The sequence below is a fragment of the Anastrepha obliqua genome, chromosome 3, assembly GCF_027943255.1.
Source record: "Anastrepha obliqua isolate idAnaObli1 chromosome 3, idAnaObli1_1.0, whole genome shotgun sequence".
Classification (NCBI taxonomy): Eukaryota; Metazoa; Arthropoda; class Insecta; order Diptera; family Tephritidae; genus Anastrepha; species Anastrepha obliqua.
The window spans coordinates 70054520-70074676 of NC_072894.1; the positions used below are offsets into that span (position 1 = coordinate 70054520).

Genomic DNA, 20157 nt, shown 5'->3' on the forward strand with positions numbered 1-20157 from the left:
TCACTTGCGGAGCACATAGGCGGCGCTGTATGGGTAAGCGGAGTAGGCAGCATAGGGAGAGGCGTAGGCGGCATAAGGAGCAGCGACATACGGGGAAGCGTAGGCGGCGGCGTAGGGCGAAGCAACCAATGGAGCAGAGTAAGCCAATGGTGCGACAACAGCGGGCTTAGGTTCGGCAGCAGCGAAGGCGAAGAGGGCCACGAAAACGAGAGCGAACTGCAAGTTGACAAAAAGGTTAATATCACGTAATACAAATTAAGCGTAATTTTAAAATATAAAATAAGAATACTTACGTATTTGAACATTTTGTTTGTTTTGTTGTTTTTTGGTTGCTTTACTAGAGAGGTGCAATAAAGAACTGATGTCGAGATAGGGTATTTTTCGAGTTTAAATACATTCCGATTTTAGCAAAGTTTCTGGGTAGTGCTGCACATACATGTATACGTAAAAAGTACAACTAAACGCATTTGCGCAACTATATTTTGTTCATTCGCATTTACATATATGCATACATATGTACGTATTTTCAATAGCTAAACCTCGAAAAGTGACAATTTTGGCCATAGCACGTATTTCTTTTAGTTAAAATTTCATTTAGTTTAATTTGAATATTTGTGTTAAGTTTACGCTAAAATGTTTTGGAATTTATTTAGTAGCTGCCTGGCATTTTAAACGAATTATTTGCCTTTGCCATTCCCTGGTTCTGTTTGGCAGACAATTGTTTTAATTCAATTAAACGAATATTAAAATACAATTTCAATTCCTGAGAGGAATATTGCTAAGAAATAAATAGGAAAAAATCCTTTGTAATACTTCCTCTTGGAAATACCTAATATTCAAATATAAATATAAATTATTAATTGAAGAAAAAGAACCGTTTCCTTTTAGTGGAATAGTTTTATTAGTATTGATTTTAGCCTCAGCTGACAAGTACTCGTAGATGCACAGTTCCATATTTTGCCTAGTTTTGTTGCAGATAACCAAATTTGCCGTGTGTTCCTACCATTCGGTAGTATCCAAATGACAAAAAAGGTTTTTTCTAATAACGATCGTCCCTCGGCAGACAATGACAAACCTTCGATTGTATTTCTGCCCATAGAAAACCGAGTACCGTTCGAAGGTTGTATAAAACTAAAGGTCCCTCCGCTTTTGAAAAAATGCACCAAGACGCATAGCTCGGCCAAGCATCCAACAAAAAGGGTGTATGCGCCAGTTATATAATATAAATACAATATATAAATAATATACATCATAATATACATGCAGATACATAAATACAAATAACTAAAATAGAATTGGCTTTATTGCTCGTTCTTGTAATTTAGCATAAATTTTTAATTACACATTTTCATCCTTAAAATGCATGCAGTAAAAGAGTTCAAGTACTCTTAGTACTTAGTTTTTAAAATTCACTTTATTTTTTATTCACTCAACTGCGGTACTTTTTTGGCGGCATGTAATGATGATATCAGTCCCTTTTCAATCACTCTTCTCCATCTTGTACAACCCAGGGCCAACTGCAGTTGGGCCACGCTTAAAAACACTCAACTATGTATGACAACCGTCATATGGAGTTTTCCAATACGGTCAGATTGAAATCTTTGATTTTTATTTTGAAGGTCCATGCATGCTATTATATGTGGAATATGACTTTGTTCAAATCTTCCGCAGCTTTGTACGGTGACACTGTGCCGAGAGGTCTACTTTTTAATGCTGTATAGATCCGGCTGCACTTGAGTAATAGTCGGAGTTGGTCGGTAGTCGGCCTTTGAGAACGTACTTTAATTACGGCTGATTGACATATACCTGCGACAGAGCAGCAAAAGTCTAGCGAGGCCAAATCTCACGAGCTTAGAATCGTACATATATCTCCTGCACGATAGATAGCCATCCACGGAATTCATACTAAAGTTTCATCACTTGATATGTGGCGCATCATAAACTATCAAAGTTAAGCTCGTACATAAAAGCCACATGATGGTTTAAAAGTTATCCCATAGCGTAAGGAAGAGGTTCCAATGATATCAAAATGGACTTAGGACAGGTGTCATATTGGCAGCCACAAGACCCACTTACCTGCACCACTTGCATGGGTTGCTCAATCGTGTAATTTTCCTCATTTTGTTGGCATCAGTGACCGAATAATGAACAGATTTCACCATCGACTCGACCTTATTAGAAAACCTTATTATATATTATGAGGGAGAGAAACAAGAGAAATATATTAATATTATTATTTTTATAGCATTTATAAATAAAATTACAAAAAATTGTAATCGGTTATGTAAAAAGTGATCGTAAATTTAAAAAAATTATTTAGTTTTCGAATCTATTAAGGCCTTCAAAAAGTAATTTAAATAATTGAGCAAGTTAATTAATCTCAACGTTTTTTTAACTCTCGAAACAGTTTTTTCGAAACGTTTTTCAGTACACGTGGCGATTCAAGTTGAATATCATCATTAGCATCGAAACCGTTTCATGAAGTAGTTTTTTTAAGTAGGTTTTTTTATTTTAATAACTAGAAGTCGCACGGAGCCAAATCAAATCGCTACGATGGCTGCGGAGCTCTATGGATAAATTTTTTTGCTCAAATGGTTAAAAACAATAAATGCGGTGTGAGACGGTGCATTACTTTTTATGGTCCAAAATTAACACTTTGCGATCGGCTAATTTTTGTGATAAGAGTACCAGCTAGTCGGATAAAATTTAGCTTTTCGGAGTTATTGGACCTTAGTGATTTAAGGCAAACATATGGAGACTAGAAGATACAGAATTCGTTGAACTGATGTATTGTGTTTAATAGTAAAGCTTTGTACTGATTTCGACTCTACTGATGGCAGAAATTTACCTCTCCTCTTAAAGACATCTCGTTGCCAGACTGGCTGCACTGCCTTTTACGATGACTTGCGAAGCCATCAACCGCAAAAGGTTAAGAGTTGCCGCACCACAAGCCTGGCAACTTTTTTATCTTCTTTAAATAAATAAAAATATAGTTGTCCCCTATCGGTCCCACACCGCAATTTGGCCACAATAGTATATTCCCCATAGAAAATATGTCAGCGGCACCACATCATCCTTTAGGCTTAGTTTGCATAATTAAATTTTAACAATCTTTAAATATTAAAAAAACAAAAGTTAAAAAATTACACTTGTTAAAACTTCCATTTTGAAATATTCTGGTTCATTTTGAAAAGCCAATAAAAAACTCGCTGCAAAAATTAAAAAACGGACCATCTGTTAGAATGCACACATATGGCACGTGCTTTCATTTTAAAATATAACTGTTTAATTTTGCTTTTGTTATTATTATTCATAAATTTATTACTTATTTACCTAACAAGATGTGAGTGCCAGTCTGCGCTTATTTATTTATATTCTAGTATTTATTATTATTTCTACAAACAAATATTACACAAACTTATGTACGTATGTATGTATATATTAGCGAAGCGTCACTCGACGTTGGGCCGTGTACGTGTTTAGGTCAATAAAGTCACTTATTTCTACCCACCTGTCCTACCCACAATTCGTAGTGAATCTTTAAAATCGAAGAAAAACATACATATGCACACACATATCTATATTCGCAAACAGTATTTAAGCTCGAGCCTCAAATTAATTTATCATCAGTTCAATTTTACTCTTCTACAGTAAAACAACAATCAATTACAAAATAATCAAAATGTTCAAATACGTAAGTAAAATTCACACTCGATAATCCTGGCATCCTTTCAATTTCATATACATTATCAATAATTGAATATAGTGATAACTGTGTTAATCCTTTATTAATTGCAATATTTCCTTTTCAAACAGTTCGCTCTCGTATTTGTGGCTCTCTTCGCCTTCGCTGCTGCCGAGCCTAAGCCCGCTGTTGTCGCACCATTGGCCTACTCTGCTCCATTGGTTGCCTCGCCCTACGCCGCCGCCTACGCTTCCCCATATGTTGCTGCTCCTTATGCCGCCTACGCTTCACCTTACGCTGCCTACTCCGCTTACCCATACAGCGCCGCCTATGTGCTCCGCAAGTGAATGGAATATAGCTGAAAAAGACTGGATAAACACCTTGAAAATAATTTTAGAAAAAATAAAACAAAATCATAAACGATAAAGAAATATTTTTGTTATTTAATTGGATAAACCGCTTATCCTTCGGTGGAAATATGTGGGCGTTGTGAGAATATTTGATATAATGTTGTTGAATGGTTTGTGTATCCTTTAGCTCTACTACTTGGGAATTTTTTTTGGTATATTACATTACATTTGTTTTTATCGAAATTTGGATTTATTTTCATTTCACAAGCAGAAAAATCTTAAATTATAAAAAACTAGTGTTTCAATGAGAAAACATACAATTTATAACTATATAACAGTTATAAAATTATAAATTTTAGTAAAAAGTGTTGATTAATATTTTCCTAATCGCTAGGAAATTTGATGGCATTAATGATGGGCAATATATTTCAGTATTTTCTTTCATATAAAAACAAAATATATTGGAGTATTCGCCATATGAAGAAAATGTATAAAAAGAAATTCATACAAAATTTAATGTACTATAAAAGTTATCGTAACCGAATAAGTTGGCACATGACTAACATTCGGAATTCGGAGAACGTAGGTTCGAGTCTTGGTGAAACACAAAAATCAAGAAAATAGCGTTCGCCTCTCGGCAGGCAATGGCAAACCTTCGAGTGTATTTCTGCCACGAAAAAGCCGTATCGGCTTGACACTGTAGGTCCCTCTATTTGTGGAACAACATCAAGACGCACGCCACAGATAGGAGGAGGAGCTCGGCCAAACAACCAAAACGAGCGTCAGTTGTAGTTATGAAAATTTGTTAAATTTTTTTCAATTTTTTACAAAATTTGAAGCTTTAAGTTAATTGGTTTTTACTATAGTACAAGCTATATTTTAATAAAAAATAAAAACTAAAATAATATATTGGTCAAAACTTTATAAAATATTGCGCTGCAATTATTGTGAGCAGAGGTGCAACTGTTATAAGTAATTTCAAAAGCAAACTGTCATAACTTTTTTTTATTGTAGATATGAAATTTTATTCGCATTTATTATTTCCATCAACTAATAGTTATTTCCAATGAAAAAAGTGTTTTGCTTTTCTGTAAGTCTTATTAAAAATATATTTTTTTTTAATTTTGCCTAATAAGCGTTATTTTCAAAAATTGTTTTATTTCGTTATACATGACTTATATCCTTTTTGTTTCAAATCTCGAAAAATTAAACTTTTTTATAAAAATGTAAATAACTTTATTTACTTAATCGTTTATGAGCAACATTAAGCCTAACAGGAGAAGATATTTTTCACTGCTATTTTTGACTTCGTCATCTACATGGATATTTGAAGCTTTCCATGTATGTTCGTATTTTGGACGTATCACAGCGCTCTAATATTGTTCTTAGTATATTTGATTGAAATCTTTGTGTAATTTCGATGTTAGAGGAACGGACTTGAAATAACGCAACAAAAAACTCTTTAGTGATGTCAAATCACTTGCCATCGAGAGCCAGTGCAGTTTCCAATTTGTATAGGAAAAAGTAAACCTTGCCAGTAAAAAAAAAGGAAATGTCATTTAAATGACTTCGACAGTTGGCTCTACAGTATAGTAACGCAATTTTTTCAATACACTTTTACGAATCTCGTCATTTTTGTCATCTGTAGCAATTTCGATTTCATATTCCAATTCTTTAATGGTTGGCGTAACATTTATCCTTAATGGTGTCCTGCAAAAAATAGTCTAAATCTTTTAAATCGCTGACCTCTAAGCAGTAAGTCGACATCAACGTTCCGGCTGGCTGGGCGATTTTCGAAATTTCTTGATGGTTCTTAACATTTTCATTCTGTGTTCAAGCGAAAGCGACCCATTTTGTAAATGTCTAACATAAAACAAATTTCAGCATATCACGGGGTAATATTTTAACTGTCTAAATTACAAAATTGATGTTCTAAGTTCCGGACGTTAGATAAACAATTTCGCATTATTATATGATGTGTATTTATACCCTCATAATTGGAGCCTCCATTTTTGTTGTACGTCTTGATGTTGTCCCATAAATGAAGGGACCTACCTTCTACTCAAATATGAACGAGACGGTATCAATAAAACGGTTCGCGGATGTCATATGGCAAAAATAAATTTTTTGTTTTTTGGTAGGACTGTTATAAGCTTACATGGCAAATTTCAGCGTGATATGTCACATAGTTTGTTTTCTGTGCTACTGTAAACAAGTCAAGCTCGAGTGTGTTCTTCGAATTCTCTTTTATGACTTCAGTTGTCTCAAAATGTTTTCCACGGAGAGGCAACTTGAGCTTGGGAAACAGGAAAAAGCCACATGGAGCCATATCATTTTTGTTCAAATAATCGCGAACAAGACGTGATGTGTGAGCTGGTGCATTATCGTGATGCAAGAACCATGACTTGTTGTCCCACAATTCCTTCCTTTTAAGACGAATGTTCTCGCGCAAACGCTTTAAAACGTCTAAATTATATTCAGCGTTAACCGATCGGCCTTGCGGAAGGAACTCCGAGTGCACCACACCTTCGTAATCGAAAATAACAGTCAGCATAACCTTAATTTTTGAGCGACTTTGGCGTGGTTTTTTGGGTTGATATACGGCCCTCTTTGAACGATTTGTACCACTGGAAAAGACGTGCACGCGATAGAGTAGAGTCCCCATAGGTTGTCTGCAACATTTTTAAGGCGTCTGAAGCCGAAATTTTGTTGGAATAACAAAATTTCAAACAAATTCTTTGTTCAACTTGAATTTTCATCGTTAAATTCGAAGAACACACTCGAGCTTGTCTTGTTTACAGTAGCACAGAAAACAAACTATGTGACATATCACGCTGAAATTTGGCATGTAAGCTTATAACAGTCCCACCAAAAAACAAAAAATTTATTTTTGCCATATGTCATCCGCGGACCGTTTTATTGATAACGTCTCGTTCATATTTGAGTAGAAGGTATAGCGTAAGGCCTGTTTTCCCCCTAAAAGTCGAAGAACCGATCATTTTTAAAATTTGGATTTTATAAACAACATTTTCAAGGCAGAAAAGCGAAGGTTACTATAAAAACAATAATTTTATATTTATAGTGAAAACTGCAGAACATTTTACTTTTTTTGAACCATGTATTTGTTTATGGCGGCAGCTGTAGCCCAATGGGTTGGCGGTTGACTCCCATTCGGATTTCAGAGAGAGAACGTAGGTTCGAATCTCGGTGAAAGAGTTCTTTCATAGTGAAATATAAAGTGGGTAACTATGAGGACTTATTAGTAGATACATAAATCAACTAAATTACAACTCAATTGACCAAATGTGCATTTGCATACAGGGAAGTGAATTTAAAAAAAATTATAAAATTGATTTACATATTCGGCCACAGTAATGTAATAAAAGTTTGCTAACAAGCACATTCATACCATTTGAAACATGCACTAAAAATGTTTGCCCAACAATGAGAACAACTGGAATTTTCGTTTCAAATCAATTTTAGTTTTTATTATTATTATTTTTTTTTTTTTTCAAATTATGTCCTATTCATTGCCAATCAATCAATTCCAATCACTATCACAGTTCTTCTGCTACATTCCATTTACTTGCGGAGCACATAGGCGGCGCTGTATGGGTAAGCGGAGTAGGCAGCGTAGGGTGAAGCGTAGGCGGCATAAGGCGCAGCAGCGTAAGCAGCATACGGAGAGGCGTAGGCAGCGGCGTAGGGCGAAGCAACCAATGGAGCAGAGTAGGCCAATGGTGCGACAACAGCGGGCTTAGGCTCGGCAGCAGCGAAGGCGAAGAGGGCCACGAAAACGAGAGCAAACTAGAAGAAAAAATTATTGAAAATTAAGGATTACAATTTTCGTTTAAATGAATACACGTAAATGAATACTTAAAACATTGTGCAGGTATGTGAATACTTACGTATTTGAACATTTTGTTTGTTTGATTGTTTGGTTGCTGTTGTATTGTTGAAGAACAAAACTGAACTGATGACAATTGCGTTTATGGCGCTAGTTTAAATACTCTTTACAATGTGCGCACTCCAACGGTTTAAACCTTCACGTTTGAAATGGACAGCAAAGGCTAGTATTGCTTAAGTTTTGTTCGAAAATATGTATGGCAGAGTGAAGTAAAATACATATTTTGGTCAAAGCATGTGGGATTGGGCATTATTTGAGGCCGCAAATTACCCCTATATATACATACATAGGAGCCGTTTCCTTTGAAAGTGGTGGGAGTGTATCTTATTTTATATGGAGATATTTAAGGTTTTGAGTTTTAATAATCAGAAAAATATGGATATATGTATGTTATTACACGAGTTTTGTATTTTTTAAACATTAAATTGATTTAAATTTAGTATAATGTAACACATTAAAAAATTAATGACACCAAAAGGACTTACACCACGTTCAAAGCCAGCAAAAGGTAAAAATCTTACATTCACCAAATATTAACTACAAACCAATTTCCATTCGTTTTTTTGAAATTTTTATTAAATACTTCAACAATAAAAAACAAAATAAAAATGTATATAGCCTTTAGATGTTTATATGTTTATCACAAAGTTCGGTCACGTATTTTAATACCAACGTTTACTTGAATTTAAATCGAAAATGGTAGAGGCGCACAAATAAATTAAAGTAAGAAAACTAAGTACTTAATAATTTATGCAAATATTATATTTGTATATGTATGTATGTATATCTATCTTTTACGCCCCCAATGTTATGTTTGTTTTTGCGCACTTTATTTTTTTTTGCATTGAAATTTGCCAAAATTTGTGTTGACAGTTTAAGGTCTCCTTTTATTGTTCTGAGCCGATAAGTATCTGGTCTTGGTCTGCGTCAAAATTGTTGTTGTTGCTGTCAAGTATTTGCATTAACGCTTGTAATTATTTTAATCAACCAAAAGTCCAAATAATGCTGCTAAATATTACATGGAGATACACAGCCTCGAGCTGGGCTTTGGCACAAGACTACATATTATATAATGACCGAAATCGCCTAACTGACATGTTACAGTTCACCAACAGATGTTGTTGTGGTTTGCCATAACGGTGAGTGTATTAAGCAGAGGAATGATGGAAGTTGAAATGCCTGCTGCCTTTAGGCACTGAGTCGCTTCTTGCATACCAAATGAATGGCTACTAACGCTTCGGTTATCGATGTTTGCTATGGCCAACTTTTCAGTGTCACTCACACAATGCCAGTTACATACTCGTATGCGCTTTCGGTGCCTTATTTCTGCTGGCCTATGAACCTAAAGGCCTTTACATACTTGTGAGACTTACAAATGTTCGATTGTCAATCAAAAGTATATTATTAGGATTCAAAGAAAAAACTTGCAAACATACTTTTACTTATCTTCACGTCAGTGTATACGGGGTGTGTTCCAAAAATAATAATTTTTTTATTTTTTCGAAATTATTTATTTATTCATTAGTGTCTAGTTTGACCCCTTCAAAGTAGTCCCCTTCAGAATAGAATATATTTATACGTACGCTTTTTCTAATTTTCGCACGACCCCTGACAAAAAGCGCTTTCGTATGACGTTTGCTTTCAAGGATGCGGACTTAATCTCGATTTTGGCACATTTCCGCCTTCTAATAGCTATTTTTTATTCCGGGAACAAGTCGCAAGGGCCAAGTCCAATGAGCACGGTGGTTGAGACAAGATTACACTACTATTTTTGACCAACAAATTCAAGTTTTTTTAATTTTTTTCGATGTCAAAAATCACCAATCCGCAACAAATCACACCTAACCTAAGAAACTAAATGTGTCATAACTATAGTTGGAACTAGAAACATATGTTCAGGGCGTGTATTTCAACAAAACGAAAAAAAAAATCGAAAATTGAATGGCTTGCCGGCGAAATTTCAATACGATTCGTGTGTACTAAAATTATACAATATTTCTGAAAAAATATTAATCTTTCGATCGAGAGCTCGCAGAAGTGTCCATTTTCATAAAATTTTCCCAATAATATTCGGTACAAAAAAAATACAACTCATAGCTTACAGCTGTATTAATAGTACAAGATATGTCGGAGAAAAGGCGGGTGGTTAAAGCCATCATTCGAAATAGTTTGGTTTTGATGAATTTTTTTACCGATTTCGACCCATTACAACTCTAGAATTTTTAATCTTTAATTTTCATTATTTTTTATTTAATTTGATTTGAATTTCACATATACGTGCAATATGCCAAGTCTTGGAAAAGGCCCATGAAAGGAAAATCGATTTTAAAGTCGCATTCGCCAGCACGAAAACGAGTTGCCTATATGTCGAGGTGTCCGCGCGAAACTAATACGGTTTTGCAAAATGATGTTGAGCAGTTTTAGCTACTCCGTAAGAATTGAGAAGGGCCCCTCCGCTGCAAAAAAAGATTGTGCCACAGAATTTTGTCTCTCAGGCACTATTTATTATAAGAGCGACCAATTGCTGACTTATGCCGACGATATTGAGACCATCGATCAAAGCAACCGAACTGTTAGTTCTGTCTTTTCCAAAGGGGATAAAGAAGCAAAACGAGTGGCTCTGGTGTTGAACGAGTGCAAGACGAAATACTCACCTTATGTCATCATCGGCGCTCTCGCGTACCGGCACTCAAGTCACAGTTGACAGTTAAGATTTTAAAGTAGTCATAAACTTACCAGCAATAACACCAGTAATAGCGTCAGCGCTGAAATATCACGGAGAACTTCTCTTGCCCACAAGTTCTACTTTGGAGTAAGTAGTATTAAAGTCCTTTCTCGTCGAACAAAATGAACATTCACAAGTATCGCATTATGGCCATCCCATTTGCATGGCACAGAAGCCTGGACGATGGCAACATCCTATCTCGCGTCCCTGGGAGTGTTTGAGAGCAAAATTTGGCGAAGAATTTATGGATTTTTGCGTATTGGCGACGGCGAGTATCGCAGGCGATGGAACAATGACTTGCATGAGTTTAACGACATAGTGCGGTGAACAAAGATTCTGCGGCTCTCCGGGTTGGTCATGTTGCCGAAATGGATACAAACGCTCCGGCTCTGAAAGTATTCGATGCGATACCAGCTGGTGGAGCAGAAAAAGAAGAAGACCTCGTTTGCGTTGGAAACATCAAGCGGGGGAGGACTTGGGTTCGTTTCAATGGCGCGCTTTGTTAAATTCGATTATTTTAAACTTAGCCTAAATACCTTTCGGATGATGTATGTACATATGTAGTTATTGTAATGAATTATTTTTACATTTTTGAGAGGTCTTTCCTCTGAATCTCATGGGACTGGCCTGTATCGGCGAGTATTTGAAACATTTAAATTTAATAATTTTGGAATCCACAAGCAACAAAGAAATAAATAAGCACGTTTAGCATTAAGGTATATATGTGTGTATATATAAGTATATAAAATCCTTTGTTGGGAGTGTGGCAGAGCTCCTTCTCCGCTTTGTGGTATGTGTCTTGAGATCGTTTTATATCGCCTCCAAGCGGCAGCTTGCAATTTTTATGAGGAGCTTGGCGGAGGATTGCAGAAACACATTCGAAGGTTTGCCATTGTCTGTCGAGGTGTGGCCATTATTAAAAAAACTTTTTCCATAATTTCCAGTGGATTTCGAACAACTTTGGCAGTCTCACACTAACTGTTTCATAGGCATACATACATATGTACCATATATGCTTCTGTATGTAAATGATTAGCATTACTTAATATAATATATAGTTATTGCGCTCTGCTATTCTCATTTACGCATCAACTTTTATTTTATTATTAAAATTTAGAATAAAATGCTTTCCCACAGCAGCTGCCAAAACCGCAAATAAACTTTCCGTTTTTAGACTTACACAATAAACATCAATTCATGAAATATTTAGGACACATACCTACTACAGGTAATTGAAATTTAAGCATATAAAATAGGAATATAGGGCCTTTCAAGTTTGAGCTTTTAACTCACCGATGTTCTGTTTGAGCAGCTAAATAGTTTTCCCAATAACAGGTGTTACAGGTGAATGGATTACGCTATCGAGAGATGGTTAACGATTTTTTGTGGCCGGAATTGTATGGTATTGATCTGGACAATGTTTATTTTCAACAAGACGGCACTACGTGCCACACAAGCAACGAAACGATTGATCTTTCACAGGAAAAGTTTCCGGACCGTGCTATCTCTCGAAGAGGTGATCACAATTGGCCACCGAGGTCTTGTGATTTTTTTCTTTGGGGCCACGTGAAAGAGAAGGTCTAAGTCAACAGTCCAGGGTCGAATCAAGACCTCAAACATGGAATTCGTGAGGCTATCGAGGACATAGGGCAGCTACTTTGTAATTCGGTTATGGGAAATTTCATGAAAAGGATATTATCCTGTAAGCGTGGGCGTGGTGGTCATTTGCCTGATGTTATTCTCCACTATTAACGGCATACCTTCCTCTTTATAATGAAATAAACATCCGATCATTTATATTAAAAAATAGCATTTATCTTTGAATATCAAAATAACACCTCTTCTTAAAAAACCCTTTATAATAGTTCCAGTGACGTTTCTTTTGAGAGGTGTTAAGTGGAAAATTTATATTTTACTAAAGCAAGTTTGATTTCGTATACATACAAGTAACTACGAAAATTAGAGATCTGTGAACAATATATTTCGCAGATATGCAGAGTCTGGCATATAAATTTTAATCAAAATTTAAGGGGTTACAAAAGTCCACCAGCATCTAAAATGCGCTAAAAGAAAAACTGCTTTAAGAAGGGATAACAATAGAAGTAAGCATACAACAAATTATATATTGTTTATTAGTACTTAAACTTTATAAAAAATTTATTTTAATTTTTCTTTACAAATATTAGTACATAAAAAATCATGTAACCCAAAGTACAATGAAAAAAAGTTGCTCCAAGGTCTGTATCATTTCTCCTTGAAATGTTTATGGATCTGTAAAAAGTAAAAAAATTCTTGTAAAATAAAATTGTAGTTATAGTCTGCCGAGCCGGATTTTTGAATTTGGAAAAACGTTGCAATTTACGGCATTTAAAATAAAAAAAGTATGCGTTTTACATCGTAAATGTCACACTTTAATTATGCTTATAAAAATTTTTAATAAAAATATCAAAAATCAAAACTTTCAAAAAACTTTCAAATATTTAAAAATAAAGCCACATCAAAAAATATTAAAAACTGTATGAGTCATCATGCAGACCGTGCCGGAAGAAGTAATTTCGAGAAAAACGAGTTTAAAGTTTGAGGTACAGGAGCGCGCGAACCGCTTTCTACCTAGTTAATGGGCTGTAGAAGCTATAATATTGAGATTTTTCGCATGAAAATTTGGCAGCATATTCTTAAGATACTACACTTTCGAAATATCGTAACCCCTTAAGTCAACTATATATATATATATATATAATTGTCGCGTACACCCTTTTTTTAGGGTGTTTGGCCGAGCTCCTCCACGTATTTGTGGTGTGCGTCTCGCAATCGAAGGTTTGCCATTGCCTGCCGAGGGGCGACCGCTATTAGAAAAAACTGTTTCTTAATTGTTTGATCTTTCACCGAGATTCGAACCGACGTTCTCTCTGCGAATTCCGAATGGTAGTCACGCACCAACCCATTCGGCTGGGGCGGCCGCCTTAAGTCAACTGACCCGACATAATACATAAAAATACGAGTACGCATTCGTTCCAGTTGTTCAATTGAAAATATCGCTGCTGTAAAGAAAAGTCAGGAAAGTTGAGGAAACTTGACAATAGAACTGTGAACGGCATGCAGCGATCACTTTTTTTACCCGTTGCAGATGGTATGTGTATTGATGATTTGTGCTTTCAGCTACACGCTGATATCGGCATGCCATGCGTAAGAAACCATAAATTTATAACCAATGAAAATCTGGGAAAGAAAAATGTCATGATATTCTGTAGCCAAGATCTCCCTATTTAACATCTTTGGGCACTATCTCAAAAATAGAATTTTAGTGAATAAACCGGAAAAAATTAAGCTCAAACTAGGCCTAATTGTCATCAACAATTTCAAAACTCAAATTTCGAAAACATAATTTGCTATGTAATTACTAATATATGTGTAAAGCTTGGCAAACCTTGTAGAATAAAATACACACATAGTTGCATAAATACAAAATCTTTTATGTGTTTTATAATAGACATGTGTTTTTCTATTCCGCATTATTTTAAATAACAAAACAGTGTTGACAATTTATCAAAATATACTTATATGCACATACGCATAAGTATATATGTATATGCAAAAATACGATGAATTTGCAAATACTAGGCAATTTATTATATCCTACTAGCCAAATACATATCCACTTTTGCATTCTGCACATATGCATGCCAATAAATATTTACGTTTGTGTATGTACATGTGTAAAATAACACAAAAATAAACACAAATAATAGATGGATTGTATTTAAGCTCAACCAATCAATGAATTTGTCATCAGTTCAATTTTACCCTACAGCAGTAAAACAGCGACCAAACAACAAAATAGTCAAAATGTTCAAATACGTAAGTATTCACATGCGTTTATCCTGAAATTTCCTTCAGCATACGTATGTACATACATATGTATGTGCATATGCGTGTGTGCATCCATATGTCTAATTAATTAATGTTCAAATACAAAGCCACAATAAACTTTTATTTCAATTTTGTAGTTCGTTCTCGTTTTCGTGGCCCTCTTCGCCTTCACTGCTGCCGAACCTAAGCCCGCTGTCGTCGCACCATTGGCCTACTCAGCTCCATTGGTCGCCTCCCCCTATGCCGCCGCCTACGCTTCCCCATATGTTGCTGCTCCCTATGCCGCCTATGCTTCACCTTACGCTGCCTACTCCGCTTACCCATACAACGCCGCCTATGTGCTCCGCAAATAAGTGGAATGTAGCAGAAAACCTGTGATAGTGCTTGGAGTTGATCGGCAATGAAGAGGACACAAATTTATTGAAGTTAAAATGAAAAATAAAGCAAAGTTTAAAACTTAATTTTTCTACAAGTCAATTCTAATATAATTGTAGATATAAGCGTTGACGTCTAGAATATTACACTAAATATAGCCTGTTACACACATACATATAGCGGCCGCCGGAGCCGGATGGGTTGGTGCGTTACTACCATTCGTTTTTTCTAATAGCGGTCGCCCTTCGGCAGGCAATGCCAAATCTCCAAGTGTATTTCTGCCATGAAAAAGCTCATCGTAAAAATATCTGCCATTCGGAGTCGGCTTGAAACTTTTTTATCATAGGGTATATATGAATATATTTATGTATATCTGCATACATTTCATCTTAATAGACATTTTATTCTGTAGTGCTCCTAAATTATATAACTTCTCTAATCCAGGTGGGATGCTCATATTTTTATTGGGGTTTGGAAAAATTGACCACCCTGAATAACGCTCTTAGCATATGAGGTTTTGCTTTGCCGGCACGAATGCAACGTGAATACATTTTTGAAGTAATTAAAAAAAATTAAAAAAATATAAGCAAACGTCATTGAAGAAGTTTAACAAAAAAGACAAACTGAAATTAATCAAAAATTATTAAAATTAAAAAACAACTTTAAAGAGGCGGGTACTGAAAATACCGAAAATTATCATAGTGAGAGTAAGGTAAAAATATTTAAAAATATTGAGAATAAGCCGAAACTCAAGCATCTCGAGTTTAAGCAGAAAGCATTATTTCAAAAAGTTACATCTTCATATTATTGTTGATCGAATTTATTAAAAATATCACTATATAGTTGATGCAAGGCAACGGAATCAACAAAAAAAAACTTGAAGAAGATTTTGGTGAAAGAACTGCAACTTTGAAGGAAGACAGCAGAAAGGCTGAATTGATGGATGTTTAATTTCCTAATTATCTAAGCGTTTTAGTTTTGTGTATTATACCAACGAAATATCTTATAAATATTTCTAACTGCACAGAAGTTTCACAAGAACTGGAATATAATCAAAAAGAGTTTGAAAGTCGCTTTAAAAGCAATGAAAAGGAAATCCCACAAAGCTGCCTGCTTCAGGAGGAAATTAGAAATTAAAGCGAATGAGGAGAATTGCATATAGTTCAGAGTGAGGTGCAAATATACAAGTGAGGTAAGAGCCGTACGAAAGCTTTACAACTGACTTAGTGGAATTTATTGTAAGTTTTCTAAATGGAATAGAGGACAGAAATATATACAATTTTGTTACTCTTTTGACTATTAACAGAGGCAATACGTGATATATTTTTTAATTAAATACTGTATATGATTAAAAAATACTTTTAGGGATATTCTCCGAAAAATAATAAAACCATATAAATTGACTAATTAGGCATATTGTATTTATTCAAAACAGATGCGAGTTAACCAATTTTGTGAATTACGTTTGTATTTCGTATTGAAAAACCACCTTTTTGGTTCTTTTCCTCATGTTTCCCTGCTGTATGGTATCACATCAGAGGAATTTGGATTCTTTGTCCAAGTGGGCCACCTCGCGTGGGCAGCCCATATGATGCCCATAACCGGGGCGCGGTGGTCATTTGCCTGATGTTATTTTCCACTATTAACGGCATACCTTCCTCTTTATATAATATGTAATGAAATAAACATCCGATCATTTATATTAAAAAATAGCATTTTTCTTTGAATATCAAAGTAACCCCTCTTATTAAAAAATCCTTTATTAAATAAATAAATTTAAATTATTCAATACAAGAGATTTACATATATCTTAGATAAATTGATTATACCTATTCTTTTCCAAACACTCAAGACTTTAAATATTTTTTGCGGAAACGCTTTCTTACATTTATTGGATGGTCTTCTTTACGGCCGTGTCATAATCTTTTCATGCAGAAGTTTAAATGCCAGTAATTAATTTTGCCGTAAACACTTGAGGCATAATGGCACAAACCTACGACTTTATCAGTCCACGCTTTTCAGCGAATTGCACATCTTGACTTAGGCATTCTTGAATATTTCTTCATAAATAAACCACATTCCATATCTTGTAAAGTATCGATCAAACAATTTAAAATGTAAGCTCGTTGTCAAAGTGACATTTGACATTAAAAAATTCTTTTGCAGATTTTTGTTTACTCCATTCAGTTGAGAATTAAAGGGTGTTAACAATGGAAGTCAACAGAACGAAAATTCGGTACATTTAACAGTTTTGAAAAGACGAAACAAATAGTTTGATAAAGACGAAAATTCAACCCGGCCCGCTGAAATTGTGAGTGGTGTTCATGGTGCCGAAACTGTAACAGTTAATTAAGTGCAATTTTGCTTTCGTCGATTCCGTTCAGGCATTTTAGAAGTTAAAGAAAATGTCATAAATGTCGATAAAATCACAGAAATAATCAAAGTAATCCGGCATGTTTGCAGTCGTAAAATAGCCCAGGAGCTAAAGATTTACCATAAAACAGTTTTTAAACCATTTCCGCAAAAATTTTACGACCGAATGTGGTTGCAGGTATTTTGGCCCACTCGCGGACAATGGATTTTTTCAGCGCCTCGAGACTGATGAATATTTTTGTTCAGACCTTGCTCTCCAAATTGGCCCAAAGAGAATAATCCATCGGATTTGCATCTGGTAAATTTGAGAGCCATTGAGTGGATGTTATGAAGTTCGGAATGTTGTGTTTTAGCCATTTTTCGTTCACTCGAGCTTTGTGAGACGGTGCCGAGTACTGTTGAAATGTCCATGGTCTGACACCTAAATTTTTATCTGTCCACAGCGTTAAATCAACCTCCAGAATACTTTCTCGATAATATTTCGCATTTACCTTGACGATAGGCTCGATGAAAACGTTTGGAGAACGCCCATCAGTGGTTACAGCGGCCCAAACCATTACCTGTGGCGGGTGCTGTCTCCTGGTTGCTAATCGATGACTCAAATATCCGTAGTACTTGTAACAGTTGGTCAAATAAATTCTATCGTTTTGGGAGTTTAAGAATTGCTGAGTTTGAAAAATTGTCTTGTTAGAATACACAATGTTCGGAAATTGACCGCTTTTGGCCGAGCGAAGTAACTCCTTCGCTCTCTCAAGTCTGACTTGTTGCTGCTTTGGTCTGAGATCATCTGCCTTTTGGATCTTGTAAGGCTTGACTTTGAGATAATTTTTCAGTATGCGTTGAATGCTACGATCAGATATTTTCAGTTCTTTCGCCATTTGATTGACACTTCGTCGAGAATTTCGCTCAAATCGCTTCCTCACTTTTTGAACCATTTCACGTGACGTTGCAGACTTTTGATGACCCCCTGCACGACGTTTCGCGATGCTACCAGTATCATTGTAACGAGCAATGGTGCGATAAGCAAACATTTTATTTACTTTAAGGTGCTCGAGCTCACAAACAATCGCTGGTTGTGATTTTCCAGCCGAATATAATCCATTCACACTAATACGTTTGAAATCTATTACTGATTTTCTTTTTTCGCGTTTACTCTCGGCAAAATGCTTCCGTACGCCTGTAAACAATATTGTGGACTGTCATTTAGTCAATTAACAGACCAGCGGTCTAAAGTTGGTTACACTTCGAGTGCCGGACCCTGTATATGTAAGTGAAGCCCATTTTGTCTTTATTTATTTTAATTTGTTTTTTATTTAAATATATAATATGTGTATGTATATACACATATGTAATTTTTTTCGTCGAATGCATATTTAAATTTGATTTACATATTTTATTTGCTGCTTTCTTCTAGTATTTATTTAATTTTACAAGTACTTTTCCTACTGGGAAAGACAAGAATGTGATAATACATATAATAATAGCAGATATTGTATTTAGAGCTATTTTGGAATTGTAGTTTTTCCGTAAGCTCTTCTTAATATATGGTGCAAGGGTTTTTCATTAGCTTCTCAATTCATAACTTGGGCAAGGCCCTCTGCCTTCGCTTATAATAGTACAGTACATAATAAAGAATTACCGCTAATGAAACGCGCTTGACAAATACCTTCGAGAAAGGAGAAAGTAGGCGATTGTTAGATTTGGGAGTATTTAATAGATTTCTTCTCGTTTCCATATTCATTTCTCGGCCAAATGGATTTTCTACTGGAGTGTTTATGAACTGACACATATCTGTGGCGTACATACTTAGTGTTGCACAAAGTGTTTCAGTTTTAGTTTTTCTTCGTAGCATATAAGTTACATGGTCTTAGAAAGTTTATTATTACTTAGATGTTGTTTGTCCTCGTATTAGCGTTTCTTAATATGTTGCAGATGTGCTTGGGAAGTCTTTATTGCTCAAAGTGAAGTTATGAGTTAAGGATATGGTCAGTGTGGGTTGGGTGTGTACGCGGCCGAATTGGTAGCGAATGGGTAGAGTTTTTATCTCATAGGTGTTGGTGGGTGATTCTGGGATGAACTAGTCAAATCTTGTTATTCTTTGTTTCAGGGTTGATTAGGTTAATTTTTTTGTAACTATTAATTTGTAGTAATTTGAGAGTTGGGCCAACAGTGTATTGTGTTTATTTTAGAAATTCAAGATTTTTACCGCAATAGCATTGATTTTGGTTTATATTTCAAGTTTGATAATGGCTAGCAGAGCTGTCTGCACTTTTGCGTAATTTTCTTTAGTACTGGTTATTTTCAAATATGGGAGTATTTACTTTTATTATACAATAGAAAAAAAAATTATATGTATATGCTAAAAGCTACCACTGTTAAGTTAACATTTTCTGTTAGGCCAACAAAACTCAGCTGTGATATATATGCACATTGATTTTTTACAATTTTTTTTGCTGGCGGTCTTGTTCTGCATTTTTCTCCATTTAACGCATGCTCGACATTTTTTTATATGGAAGAAAACACTCAATACCGTTAGCAAAAACAAAAATTGCCAAGAAATAAAGTGATCTTTGAGCCTTTTGAAACTTGAACTTTAATGTGCTGCAAAATTCAATGAGCTATAAAATTGTAAACCTGGATTTTATCTAAAGATTTGTCGTAACAAGTGTGAAATTTTGATAAAAATTTGCCAATTTTTTATAATTTTTAGATACAAAGTTTGAAACTTTGTTTATATAGTTTTTGTTGTAGTATGAACTATATTTTTATAAAAAAAAATTTATAAATACTTGAAACAACGTACATTTAGGGGCACACAGAGCGTTAACTAACTATAGCTAAGGGACTTATTAACAAATTTTTATAATTTACT

The 20157-nt window shown here is 35.0% G+C and overlaps 3 protein-coding genes across 3 annotated transcripts; 1 reads left to right on the forward strand and 2 right to left on the reverse strand.

The window, feature by feature from the left end:
- Positions 1–344, reverse strand: LOC129242056 (cuticle protein 16.5-like). Its single transcript, XM_054878615.1, has 2 exons — positions 294–344; positions 1–216 (listed from the first exon to the last, which is right to left on the reverse strand). Exons 1-2 carry the CDS (start codon positions 303–305, stop codon positions 1–3), a joined length of 228 nt encoding a protein of 75 aa, XP_054734590.1. The 5' UTR covers positions 306–344.
- A 3244-nt stretch (positions 345–3588) lies between these two features.
- Positions 3589–4057, forward strand: LOC129243096 (cuticle protein 16.5-like). Its single transcript, XM_054880217.1, has 2 exons — positions 3589–3694; positions 3817–4057. The coding sequence occupies exons 1-2, from the start codon at positions 3683–3685 to the stop codon at positions 4030–4032; spliced, it is 228 nt and encodes a 75-aa protein (XP_054736192.1). The 5' UTR covers positions 3589–3682; the 3' UTR covers positions 4033–4057.
- Positions 4058–7576: 3519 nt separating this feature from the next.
- Positions 7577–7998, reverse strand: LOC129240207 (cuticle protein 5.1-like). The gene is made up of 2 exons (XM_054875848.1): positions 7944–7998; positions 7577–7842 (listed from the first exon to the last, which is right to left on the reverse strand). Exons 1-2 carry the CDS (start codon positions 7953–7955, stop codon positions 7618–7620), a joined length of 237 nt encoding a protein of 78 aa, XP_054731823.1. The 5' UTR covers positions 7956–7998; the 3' UTR covers positions 7577–7617.
- Between the last annotated feature and the right edge of the window lie 12159 nt (positions 7999–20157).